The sequence below is a fragment of the Sphaeramia orbicularis genome, chromosome 12, assembly GCF_902148855.1.
Source record: "Sphaeramia orbicularis chromosome 12, fSphaOr1.1, whole genome shotgun sequence".
Taxonomy (NCBI): domain Eukaryota; kingdom Metazoa; phylum Chordata; class Actinopteri; order Kurtiformes; family Apogonidae; genus Sphaeramia; species Sphaeramia orbicularis.
Window position 1 is genome coordinate 71,572,322 of NC_043968.1, and position 12,739 is coordinate 71,585,060.

Genomic DNA, 12,739 nt, shown 5'->3' on the forward strand with positions numbered 1-12,739 from the left:
ATTGCAGAATTCAACATACTAGTGGTATTGATTTATGTTTCATCATTGATAATCACACAAAATGAAAATGCTTATGTTTTTGTCACTTTAGAAGTAGCCATTTAAATAGTTGGGACAGATTGGAACTGTTCAACTGTCTTGCCAGAGGCTTGAAATGATGGTATTCAAGGAAAATTATAGTCAGTAAGGCATATCCAATAGATTTGCACCATATAAATAATACTGGTTCAAATGTAACTGCGTTCATTATAAAACACTGTAAATTATTCATGAATAAAGGGGATATTCATCGTCACCAATAGTGTGAATGGCTGGAAAGATGTGACACAGGATCCATATTCTATTATTCCAGTTGTGTCAGGAAAATTAATTAAAATTAGATCACCTAACTGATTACAACTTGGCTGGTAAGAGTTACAAAATTAGAAAATTACCATACGTTAGATGTAATTGATCATATATTGTGCAGAAGGAAAAAATGATGGTCCACCATGTTGCGTTTCTGCATTAGGTCTAACAGGATTCCGCTTATTTTTCTCTTTGTATCCAGCATTAAATTGAATTATGTTAATATTCCCTTAAATAAAAACCCAAGCGTGGACCAAATACTCCAATGAGAGGCTTTTGTCTATTGGCTACCATAGGGGAGGAGGGTATTAAATTAGATGCCACTAAATGTCACACACTGAACATTTTAAGATGTCACCTATAATATATACAGTATATTTAATTTATTTGGTTTAAAAAAGTAAAGCAGGTCCAAAAAAAAAAAAAAAAAGTTGATATACAGTATGTAAAATGGCTTCGAGCAGATAAACTATATAAAGGTTGAGTTGAACCTATTATGACGGGTGTTGCTCAGTATAGATTTCCATCATTATAACATACACTGTAACAGTAAGAGTGGAGTTCAGTGTTTTTTAAACACCCCCCCACCCCAGTCAGACCACATATTACATTATTGGTGCATATTGAGTAAATGTAAGTGGAAAGATACCAGACAATATTCAGCCCACAACAAATCATTTCATAGTTGTCTGTTTGTTACATAACTGTGTGAATCATGAGAATTTTTTTTCCTTTTTTTTTTTTTTTTTTTTTTTTTTTTTTAAAGAAAAGATGATTTTGATCCTGACTGTGTGCAGACAACTTCACCCAGCGGGGTCTATACACAGAGAATGATGTTGCATTACAAGTGATAAGCAGCCTCTCTCTCTCTCTCTCTCTCTCTCTCTCTCTTTCTCTTTCTCTCTCTCTCTCTCTCTCTCTCTCTCTCTCTCTCTCTTTCGACATCCCATAATGATACTCAGACAGACTCAGGCAGACGCCCGCTCAGTCCCGATTGGTAGATCTGTTGCCAGGGAGCGTTGCCGTCTCAACGTGGATAGAATCTGTTGTCTGGTACACTTTAGACATGAGAACAACTGCAGGATCTGAATATTTATAACGACGAGACTGTTCATATTGAGATTGTATAGAGGCTCCGTACGCCGGCGGCAGCGGCTCTGGTCCTGCTCATCTCTACTTCAATCGTCTCCTGCTTTATTCATACAGCGCTCTCATTTCAACGTGAAATGAATTCCTGTTGTTGCTTTTAATTCATATTATATTAATATCATGAAGATCAAGTAACTTTTTCCTTATCTGCATTCTTTCAAGTTCTTCTGGTCGTTATTTTAAGATCAGGGTGTGACTTTTGACACCAGTTTCACTGAATCTATTTGATCTGGCTTCATAAAAAGTACAGTGCCAACACAAACACATGAACCCTAACTAGCATGCACTTTTATGGTTGCACATTTCAAAGGTTGCCCTATTGTTCTATGACAGTTAACTACAGTGTAAACTGGTAATTAAATCTTTATGTATGTTGCGTGCATGTTTGTTTGTGTGTGTTTGTACTGCATGTGTGTGTTTGTGTGTATGTGTGTGCCATCTGGCAAATCGTCGCATTTCTTCATATTATTCAAATATTGCCTGGACCTGCTCCTACAGTTAATAACACTATGCGTAGGTATGAATCCTGATTAAAATGGAGTGTAACACATTCCGATCTAAGCAGACAACAGCCATCAGCACAGCATTCAAATCTCATATCTCAACTCGCAGAATGTCTTCGCATGCACACACACACACACACACAACCACACACCACACACACCACACAACCACACACACACACACACACATACTTACGTGATATAGAACAGTGCCAAAGTCATCAGCAGTATATATAATGACGATTATAAAAACCACCTTGGTATGCAGAAACTTTGACATGGAAATGCAAACACACAAGAGAGTAAAATGAGGACCACGTGTCACACACATACACACACACACACACACCACATAATCACTCGTTTGGCAACAACAGGGAGGGAGGTCCAGGCCTTATATTTTTTCATCAGGGATGTACAAAGTCTATATTTAATGCAGGCAGGACAGGGTTGGAATAGGACGGTGTGTGTGCATAGTGTGAGTGTGAATGTGTATATGTTTGCACCTCCAGTACAGTATACCTCATAACGTACACACAAATGCTATTAATTTCAGATTCATATGTGCATACATTTGCATTTGCGCGTCCACTGCGGTGGAGTGTCTGTGTACATTTGCAGTGTGGCTCAGCCGTCCCTGTCTGCCTGACTCAACACATTCACCGTTCACTCTCCTTGCTCTTTCTCTCTCCCCCCTACCCTCTTCCTCTTTCCCTCCCCCTCCCCCCCTTCCCCCTCCCTCCCCATCTCTCTCTGCCCGGCTGGCACGTACATGCATGTCTGTAGACTCTGTACTGTGCTTGCTGCTGTGGCACGCGCCAACCTCACTGCAATGCAGCCCTGTGTGCATTAATTGGCAGAGAGACAGTGGGTACGTGGTATGCAGGGCGGGAAGGATAGAGAAAAGAGAGAGAAGGCAGAAACAAGAGGCGCTGTGAGGACACACAATAGTCCGAATAACTGACGGATGCACCGACGGACAAGTGGCCGAGCGGTTTAACAGAGGGACAGACAGACAAACACACAAATAGAAGATGTATTGCTGAGTGTGCATAGTGAGATAACCTGGCTATGTGTTGTAAAGAGCAGTGTGTGTGTGTGTGTGTGTGTGTGTGTGTGTAGGTGTGTGTGTGTGTGTGTATGTAGGTGTGTGTGTGCGTTAGTGTGTTTGCAGATTTGTGTCTCCAGCGTTTGACTGTGCTTTTTTGTGTGTGTTCACTCATGTGTGACTATATGTGCCGTGCGGATATCACACTGCTGGGGCAAAGCTCTCTAAACCAAAGTCTGACTCACTGTATTCAACGCTTTGTGATATCCTCCCTTTCATATTTCCGCTGTGACTGAAGAGTAAAAGTTTGCTCAGTTTAACACAAACTTTCTCCACTTGAGGTTTCTTTGGCAAAAAATGAAGCACAATGTGTCTAGGTTTTTTTTTTTTTTCCGAGGACACACACATTTATGTCGAAATATATATATATATATATATCCTTGCTATATCTGCTTTATGTATTTTTTCACAGTTTGTATATCATGAAGTGATAACATGAAATGAGATTTTGAACTAAAGTCATGATGATCATGCTTTATCAAAAAATGAAAAGGCCATAGTCGGCAGGTTTTTGCTCTGACATGCAACATTGAATTTATACGGGTGTTTTGTATATATGTACACACATACTGTAAGTGCGCACATGCCCATTTGTCACAGCTATCTTGCATTTATATCCTCCCACACAGTTCTTTTGTGGAAGTTATCCTGTTAGCTGTTGTCTTCTCTCCTTCTTTGTCTGTCAGAGCCTGCGACATCTGGCTTGTGTCCTTCCTTATCCATATCAAGCCAGATTTAGGGAGGCCTTCAACGTGCCGGTCAAAAAAAAAAAAAAGAAGCAACAACAGAAAAGACAGACGTGCCACCTGAATAAGCTCAAACTGCCAAACTGGAGGCGTAAATTAATCATTTAATTTATCAATTCATGTAGAAATACACAATAGTCTTGCATGAAGACAGTACTTCTGGCTTGTGTGGAGGTGTTTGGCAGAGACGTCCTTGCATGATTCAGAGAAAACACACAACACTTGCTTAAAAGTATAACCTCTTTTTTTAAACTATTGTCTTCCAAAGACAGTAAGAAAATTGGAAATACCTTCAAATACCTCAGACAATTTGTTTTTGGTGCACCTTTTTTTTTTTTCTTAATTCTGCTATTGGAAGTATTAGAGGATTATTACATTGTGTATATGAAAGCCTCTAATTTAGCTCTACAGAGACGTGACGCATTTGCTCCAGTCTTGCGTCAAACAGGGATTTCAGAAGTTTCACTATTTGATGTCCAATTAATTAATGGTGACTGTGACCTCTGTGAGCTTTTTCATTTCTCTTTTGTCTTAGTCAGCCCCCCCCCCCCCCCCCCCCCCCCCCCTCACAGCCCCTCCCATCCCCCCTCCTCTTTCTGTCCATATAGGCATCTGTGTCCAGGGGCAAGTGGCAGAAGTTGCTTCAACCTAATTGTCTTTCTCTACTCGTACTGTCCTCAAATGACTTTCTCTCTGTCTCCACTCCCCCCCCTCCCTTCCTCCCTGGTTTGCTTCACTCTAGCTCTGCCCAGTCTCTGTCTCTGTCTGTAACTGTAGCCTGTGTTTTTCTCTCCCTCCCACTCCCTGCGACGTATAGATACTGCATTGATCAGACACACGCGCAGACACATGCACACACGCACACACAGCCAGCCTCCCTACTCCTTTCATCATTGATTCGCTGTGCTCCCTCTCTCTCTCTCTCTCTCTCTCTCTTTTTTTTTTTTTTTTTTTTCCTCTCTCACCCCGTTCTCTACAGCGGCACTTGTTGAATTCAACCCTTGGAGAATAGAGAGAGAGCGAGAGAGAGAGGGGAGAGAGGGGGGGGAGAGAAACACAGAGAGATAATGACAGGGAGGCAGAGGGAGGCTTTGAGACAGCGCTAGAGCAGACACTGAGCAGAGAGAATGGGGCTTTAGAGGATACAGAGATAGAAGATAGGCTGGAAAGACAGGCAGAGAAGTCAGACAGACAAGGGGGGAGAATCATTTTTTGAGACAGAGAATGACACTTCAAGTGAAAGAGAGAGTCGAGCAGACAGAGTACATGAGAGTGCTCTCCTTCCATCTCTAACTCCTCTTCATGTGTCCTGGTCCTGACTGCTGATGCTGTGTTTGTGTGAGTCAAGGCTCCATGGTGTGTCTTTACCAGAAGACTGGCTTACACAGGTCAGAACTGTCTGGGAGAACTGTGAGCGCGTTTTTCTGTGCATTTGTGCATGTGTGTCTTTACAAAAAAAAAAAAAAGAAAAAAAAAAAAAAAGAAAGGGAAAAAAAGAGACTGTTGAGGAAAAGACGTTTGCTGGTTTCTCCAGGTGAGTGCTAGCATGCCAGAGTACACAGTAATTTCCCTATGCTGCCTGCACTGGATGTGTGTCTGTTTACGTGCACACTTTTTATGTAAGTATGCCAGAGTGCACGTCAGTCTGTCTGTATGGAGTGCATGAAGTGGGAGAGAGAGAGAGAGAGAGAGAGAGAGAGTGTATGAGAGAGAGGCGGTGACATTTTTTTCAGTTTGTATTCCTGGAAACTGTTCTGCAGCATTGCTCAATAATGAAACTAGTGCGTATATGTATGTGTGTGGGTTGGTGGGGAGAAGAAGAAACAATGACACAAGGTTCAGCGGAGGAAAGAAGGTGCAGAAATGCCTGGAGAATGTTACTGAGAGGGAGAGAGCACGCAAAGTTCACATAGAATTGTGTTTTGTGGACATTAGCTGAGATTTTGAGCTTCTTCGCTCAGGTTAAAAGTGAGCGAAAAATAAAAAATAAACACAAGCGAAGATGTCGGCTCAGCAGAATCAAAGAGAATGCCTCAGCTGTGACATTGACACACTGGTTGTATATAGTGTTGCTTCATTTCTAAGGAAAGTTACTTGTCAAGGCCGTCGTAGAGGTCATAAAGGTCCACGGTTCAGGAGAACTGTTGTTGTTGATACATTAATTGAAATACATGGAACGAGTCCAAGATTCTTGGAATTTAAGCCATGTTAAACAACATTGCCTTAAGGTTTCATAATACAGTGTTCTCATGTACAGTAGGCACGGCATTGTGTTGGGTTTCTTTTTTTCTATTTGGACTAAGTTGACTCCTCCTTTCTCCTGCCTCTACTCTCTCACCCACTATCTCTGCATATCCATCTCTTTCACACACCTCTCACTTCTCCCTCAACTGTATTGGTTTTCTCACTTCGTCTCAACTCTATTTTCATTTTTGCTCTCCGCTTCCTTTAAGAATCTCTCAATTTTCCCTTGTAGCCTGTCTACCCCCCTCTGGCAGCTCTTTTTATCATTCGCACATTTCTATCCACTCCTTCTTTATCACTGTGTTTCTCTTATCCAACGCGTTCTCCATGCCTTCTCTTTTCTTTTCTTTTTTTTTTATAGATGCCTCTCTCATTGGCAGCGTCTGCAGTGAATGTCTGAAACCCCATCTTCCTCTTCCTCTTCCTCTGCATCCAAAATGTCCCAGCTGCTCCATGTGGAGATCCCGAACTTCGGGGCCACAGTTCTGGGCTCCCTGAATGAGCAGCGCCTGCTGGGACACTACTGCGATGTATCCATCCTGGTCAAAGGTTGGTCCCAAAACAAAGTTTGGTTATTGTTTTAGAGACTGAGGTATGAAACAATACTGCACTTGTTTAGTAACACGTTGAGCTCAGTCTATTCTCTGTTATTTCTATCAATTAGGTCAGGCTTTCAAAGCCCACCGGGCCGTGTTGGCTGCCAGCAGCCTCTACTTCCGTGACCTCTTCAGCAGCTCCACCAAGACCCAATTTGAGTTGCCCTCCTCCGTCACACCTGCTTGCTTTGAGCAGATTCTTTCTTTCTGCTACACAGGGAAGCTAACAATGGCAGCTAGTGAACAGCTGGTGGTCATGTACACAGCTGGCTACCTCCAGATTCAGCATATAGTTGAAAGAGGTATGGACCTCATGTTTAAGGCAAACTCACCTCACTGTGACTCACAAACTGCAGGGTCCTTAGAAGAAACAGGATCTGAGCCACAGAGTCCTTGTAATAATGGTAACGGCCTCCCTGTGGCTGCCCTGTTGGGAACCTCAGGGTGGTCTACATCCCTACTCCTGCCGCAGCGTAAGATTAAACTAGAAGGGGCTGAACCTACGCCCCTGACGATACCCTCTCCACAGAGCAAGATTTCATCTTCAGAGCTGGGAAGTCGGTTGGCGAGGGCCAGCTCACTGTTCTACACAACCGCTGGAGGGACCCCTGTACCTGGGATGCCTCCTTACCTCCTCCAGGGGGCTGGTGGCGGGGGTGCAGGGGCCGGGGCAGGAGTGGAGCGGTCTAGTCCTGGAGCATCCAGCCTCCCCACCACCGACAGCCCCACATCCTACCAGAATGAGGATGAGGAGTTTGAGGAAGAGCCCTATGACGGGATCACAGAAGACGCCTACAGTCAGCTTTATGGACGCTCTGCCAACCCCTACGGCAGTGAGTATGGGCTTTTACTGCACAACTTATTATGTTTCACTAAAGTGTAGCCATGCCGATGTTTGTATTAAACACTAATGCCACATTGAATCAGCGTCGGCATGAATCACCACCAAAGCTTTTGCAAAGTACTATTTTCCAGAATGAAAAAAAATTGTTAACACATTTTGCAAAACAATTATATTTTTAATAACCTATGACCTTTAATACTGCACTAAATGTTAGGGTTAACTGGAAATAGACTCATGTTACTTGAACAAGATTTGTTTTATTTCTAGCAAATGTTAACAATCTCAATGGCAACTCCGCTTCATTTTCATGTTACTTAAATGCATTACCATTAAATCTGACTAAATGCATTAGTTTTTAAGTTACCCTCAGCTCAGCTGAAGAGAAATTAATGTGGTAAGAGACGTAAAAAAAAAATTTAAAAGTCAAACTCTGCATGACTTGCAAATGACTTGCAAAAAAAAACACTTAAATGTAGAGTTTTTAGGACATAGTTCCTCCTTCTCTGGAATTGCTGTGTATTGTGCAAAACACTGATGCACATTCATTTCATCCCAGTTACATTATTTAATCTTTCATAAATCATGTATCCTGCACATCTTGAAAAAGCTGGATGTTATGCCTCCAGTGTGTGTGTGTATGTGTGTGGGCTCTCTAAGAATAAAGATAGCTTTATGGAGTTATGATTGGAGTGCATCGTGACTAACAACAGACTTCTTATCACAGCTATAACAGCTGGGTTGTGGTGCTTTTTGTGACTTTTTTCTACTGCATATTGCTGCTGGTGCACCCTGGGACGTGCTTGCATAGATGCCGATTCTTACTTGTGTTTGCATTCATACATGTACAATCTGATCTCCAAACTCAGATAAATGCATGCATATACATGCGCACACACTTTCCATCATTTTTAGCATCCTGCAGCGCAGAGGCATCACACAGGTTTGTCAAATTCTAGAATTACAGATATTTATGAAATTCACCCTATCTGCAATCAGTCAGAGCACCCCAGGGTGACATTGTGGGTTATTTGAGAACCACTGCACACTTTTCCTCTGTGTGTGTGTGTGTGTGTGTGTGTGTGTGTGTGCATGTGTGTGTGTGCATGTGTGTGTGTGTGTGTGTGAGAGAGTGTGTGTGTTTGTGTGTGTGTGTGTGTGTGTGTTTGTGTATGTGTGTGTGTAGTGTACGCACAGTGGTTCTGCACATAAACAAATTGCATTAACCTATACACCTTCCTGCTATGTGCAGTATGTGCATCACATCTGTTCTGTTTGTACATGCTTAGAATATGCAGGTACATGCATTCATAAATCGTCCACAGAGGTTAGGAGAGACGTTTCTGTGGGTACGAACCTAACACCCAGCTTCACATCTGTCCCGCTCCAAAACTCAAGTTGCTGATGCAGCATCATGACTTTTCTGGGATACATCTGCAATGCCCTAAAACATTTATGAAACACAACAAAGTTATATGAGATTACACCAACCTGCTTTACTAATTGATTTTATAGCCTTTTTAAACAGGGCATACACAGGATATGGATGATTATATAACTTTGTTTTTGTAATATGTAGTGAGCTGGGTGGATATGGATATACTGGGTGAATATATATTTATCTGTTCCTGTTTCCTATGAAATACAAAACCCTTCTGGTTTTCGAAAGCTTTCTGAAACCTTTGTCTTCTTCCTTGCTTTCATCAGTCCAGGACAAGCCAGAGATGGCAGCGGTGCCCTTGGCCTTGGAGAACCGCAACTGTGTCCTGATCCGCAGGGACCTGGTGGCCCTGCCTGCAAGTCTCATCAGTCAGATCGGCTACCGCTGCCACCCTAAGCTCTACACTGAGGGAGACCCAGGAGAGAAGCTGGAATTAGTGGCTGGTATGAACACACATACAAATAAATACATGCAGTGTGCATTATGACATGGACACGTCCACATCCACAGAGCTGCAGAGGAGGGAGCGTGTGAATCACAAATCAAGGCCAATAGTTAACAGAATAAATTAATTTACAGCAACTTAATTGAGGAGCTCTGAGTATTCACTTGTGAAATAAAAAGAATAATTGACAGTGAAGGGAACAGGGACCGTTTGAACACTCCCTTGTACAGTATATGCATTTAACCTGTAGACTATAAACAAAGAGTGGATAAAGCCTCCATGCCATTACACATTTTTTGTTGACTGCTACTCTGAAGCCTCGAATAGTCAGTAGTCTTTTTTTTTTTTTTTTTTTGGCAATGTGTTTTCCACCATTGCCATGTTGGATTTTTGACCACATTTGGATACATAGCCAACTGAGGTAGCATGAAGGGTTAAAAACCGTTCTGGGATGTATTTCAACAGTAAATATTCTCAAATGGTAAACTCTGGCATTCGCAAACATAATCATTTTAGTCTAATGAGTCTAATTAATTAACCAAACCTACAGTTGAGCAAGAAAAAAACAATGTTTGTGAAATAAACCGCCGCTCCCAAAGCCCAACACAACAGACCTCAAGACTCACCAGCCTAAATTGTCCTTAATCGAGCACTAATAAAGGTGGACCACCAGAACACATACTAAAGGGTCCACGTAATTAAATAAAAACACAATGATTCTTGGGGACATAAAGAAGTTCCATAAGATATTTCTTGCACTTCCCTCCCTGCTAACTTTGCTGAACCACATTGTGTTAACAGCCACAAACTAATTTCAGCTATTTTATTAATGTCAACACATAGTTATATTTGATAACCTTATGTCAATTTTCCTCTATGTTCAAACACACTCTCTGGCACTAGCTGGCCTAATTAGTAGGCTAGCTGCCAAACCACATATTTCAATATGAAACTATGCTAACATTAGCTAATGCAGCTAAAATACACTAACAGGCAATTAAGTATCTGTAAACACCGAGGCAGAATCCTCTGATGGTCTCATTATCAGACATCAGAAGTACTTTATTAATCCCAGGATGGGAAATGATCAGTTGCAACGTACACAGAAAAAAGAATAGAGGGCAAAACAGTGACTATAAATACAGTAATACAATACAATAAGTGCCCAGCAATGACAGGAAAATGTTAATTGTTAAAAAAGTGCAGAGACATATTGGGAAAGCAATCTAAATTCATAAAACTACATCTGTCTGTGAAGTGCAAAATCTGTTGTATTCAATAAACAGAAGTTCTGAAAGCAGCTGAGTCAGATGTAAAGCCAAACTTCCATGGGCATGGGCAGCACTCAGATGTCATTCACAGTGACCACGCTCTTAAATATGTGTATCTTTAAACTTTATTGTAATTTAGAAAGTAAGTAAGTAGCTAGGATAGGCTCCAAGCGACCCCCATGACCCTAGTGAGGATAAAGCGGGCTCAGATAATGAATGAATGAATGAATGAATGAATGAGACTTTGATGAAAATTCACTCTGTGCCCTTATGTCACAAAGAGGGAAATGAGCCACAGAAGAATCTCAGTTTTTGTACCAGGCTGTAAACATGTATAATTCTGTTGTAAAGTAGGACAGTTTAACATGGGGGGGTGGGGTGGGGGGTCGAAGGGGATTGAATTTCTCACTCGAGGAAATTTATTATTTTGACATTTCAGTGTTGTTTTTCAGATCAGGTGGTTAATGGTTGATATAAGCAGCCTTTTTACGCTTGTTTAACTAATGTTGAGGCGTTTCTAGTCTGCAACTGTAAGTGTAATTGTAATGTATGAAATTGTCAAGTAGTTGTAATGTATACAGTGTAATACTAAAGTAAATAATAGATGATGAAGTTATTACAAAATGATGTCATTTTGGTTACAGTATTTAGAGGTTAAACCCAGTTCTGCTTATGTCAGTAGGAGCGTCGTAGCTATGGGGTTGAGTCATTCTCAAAATCTGCCGTAACAGGTTTGGAGCGAGTCATTTTGTTATTTTAAAAGGGGATTTAATAATGCTGCAGAGTTTCTGTACAGAGATGGAAGACCACAGCAGAAGGACAACATCTCTGCAGCACTCATCAGTCAGGCCTTTATGGTAGGATGTCTAGACAAGCCAGAACTCACTCTAGAGTAAAAAGCATGTGACAACTTGCTAGGAGTTTGCCAAATGGCGCTCTGAAAGCATGAGAGAGAAGAGTCTGGTATGATGACAAAGCTGTCTTACTCTTGGAGCGCTTTTAGGGATCGTTAGTCTGACTGTATCTTGGTTGTCATATTTGAGACGTTTAAAGAGACCAGGTATTAGTATCTGTGTCATCAAAGGTGGAATAAAACTGAATCTATTTTGAATTTAACCTAAAGAAAAGGAAAAAAAAAGGGAGGGAAAACCATGGTAATGTTTTCATAGTCATTTTAGCAGAGACAGAAATGTGTAGATGAATTTGCTGTCAGTGATCAGTCAAAACATAAAATTACTTTCTGGCATTTTACTTAGGTTTTTAATTAAATTAAACAAAATTAGGGACAGATAAAATAGAAAAACACATAATGGCTGTACTGTGAAATGCAGAGTTCAATAATTAAATGTGAAAGAGGCAGTTCACAAAAAGTTATTTTAACATTATCTGTCGGCACTAAAGAACTATAAACTCGATCTGCTGCTGTCTGAATTGACGTTGTTCAACTGAAGTTTTATTTGATTCTGTTATGAAGGACTCAGTGAATTTTTTTTGCTCTTGAGCCCAAAAAAAAGCCCAAGAGTCGTGGTCTGCAGGATCTTCACAGAGAGAGCAGTGATTTACATCTGAGTGTTTATATATATTTTTTATTCTTTACAGGTACACAGGTGTTCATGACTCGAGGCCAACTTATGAACTGTCATCTATGTGCTGGTATCAAACACAAAGTCCTGCTCCGTCGTCTGCTAGCTACATTCTTTGATAGGTGGGTACAAAAGTAAAAGAATACAGTTTGTATTAGTGTTCAGGGCTGACTGCAGGATTGGAGTTGTGTGTGTGACTCCGGCACTAGTGCTGTTGTCACAAACCAACTTTCACACTCCATCTGTGGCCATGTTGTACAGTGTGGTCAGTTCTGTGTGTCCCTGTGTTTTTCTACTGTATGTGTCTGTTGTTGACTCTGCCCCCTGGTGTTGACTCTGTGTCCCTGCAGAAACACTTTGGCCAATAGCTGTGGGACAGGTATCCGCTCTTCCACTAGTGACCCCAGTAGGAAACCCCTGGACAGCAGGGTCCTCAACGCTGTCAAACGTAGGTTCATTGTCTA

The 12,739-nt window shown here is 41.5% G+C and overlaps 1 protein-coding gene across 4 annotated transcripts in view; it reads left to right on the forward strand.

Annotated features, from left to right (window-relative positions):
• The window catches only part of nacc2 (NACC family member 2), a 51,786-nt gene that overhangs the window by 32,980 nt on the left and 6,067 nt on the right, over positions 1-12,739 (forward strand). The window contains exons 1-6 of one of the 4 annotated variants that reach the window (XM_030148423.1): positions 4,830-5,242; positions 6,460-6,647; positions 6,763-7,527; positions 9,243-9,419; positions 12,292-12,397; positions 12,626-12,723. In XM_030148423.1, the coding sequence (XP_030004283.1) occupies positions 6,491-6,647; positions 6,763-7,527; positions 9,243-9,419; positions 12,292-12,397; positions 12,626-12,723 (1,303 nt within the window). In that variant the 5' untranslated portion in view covers positions 4,830-5,242; positions 6,460-6,490. Of the gene's footprint in view, positions 1-4,829; positions 5,243-5,311; positions 5,389-6,459; positions 6,648-6,762; positions 7,528-9,242; positions 9,420-12,291; positions 12,398-12,625; positions 12,724-12,739 lie in introns of those variants that run through there. The other 3 variants (XM_030148425.1, XM_030148424.1, XM_030148422.1) reach the window with 3 other exon arrangements.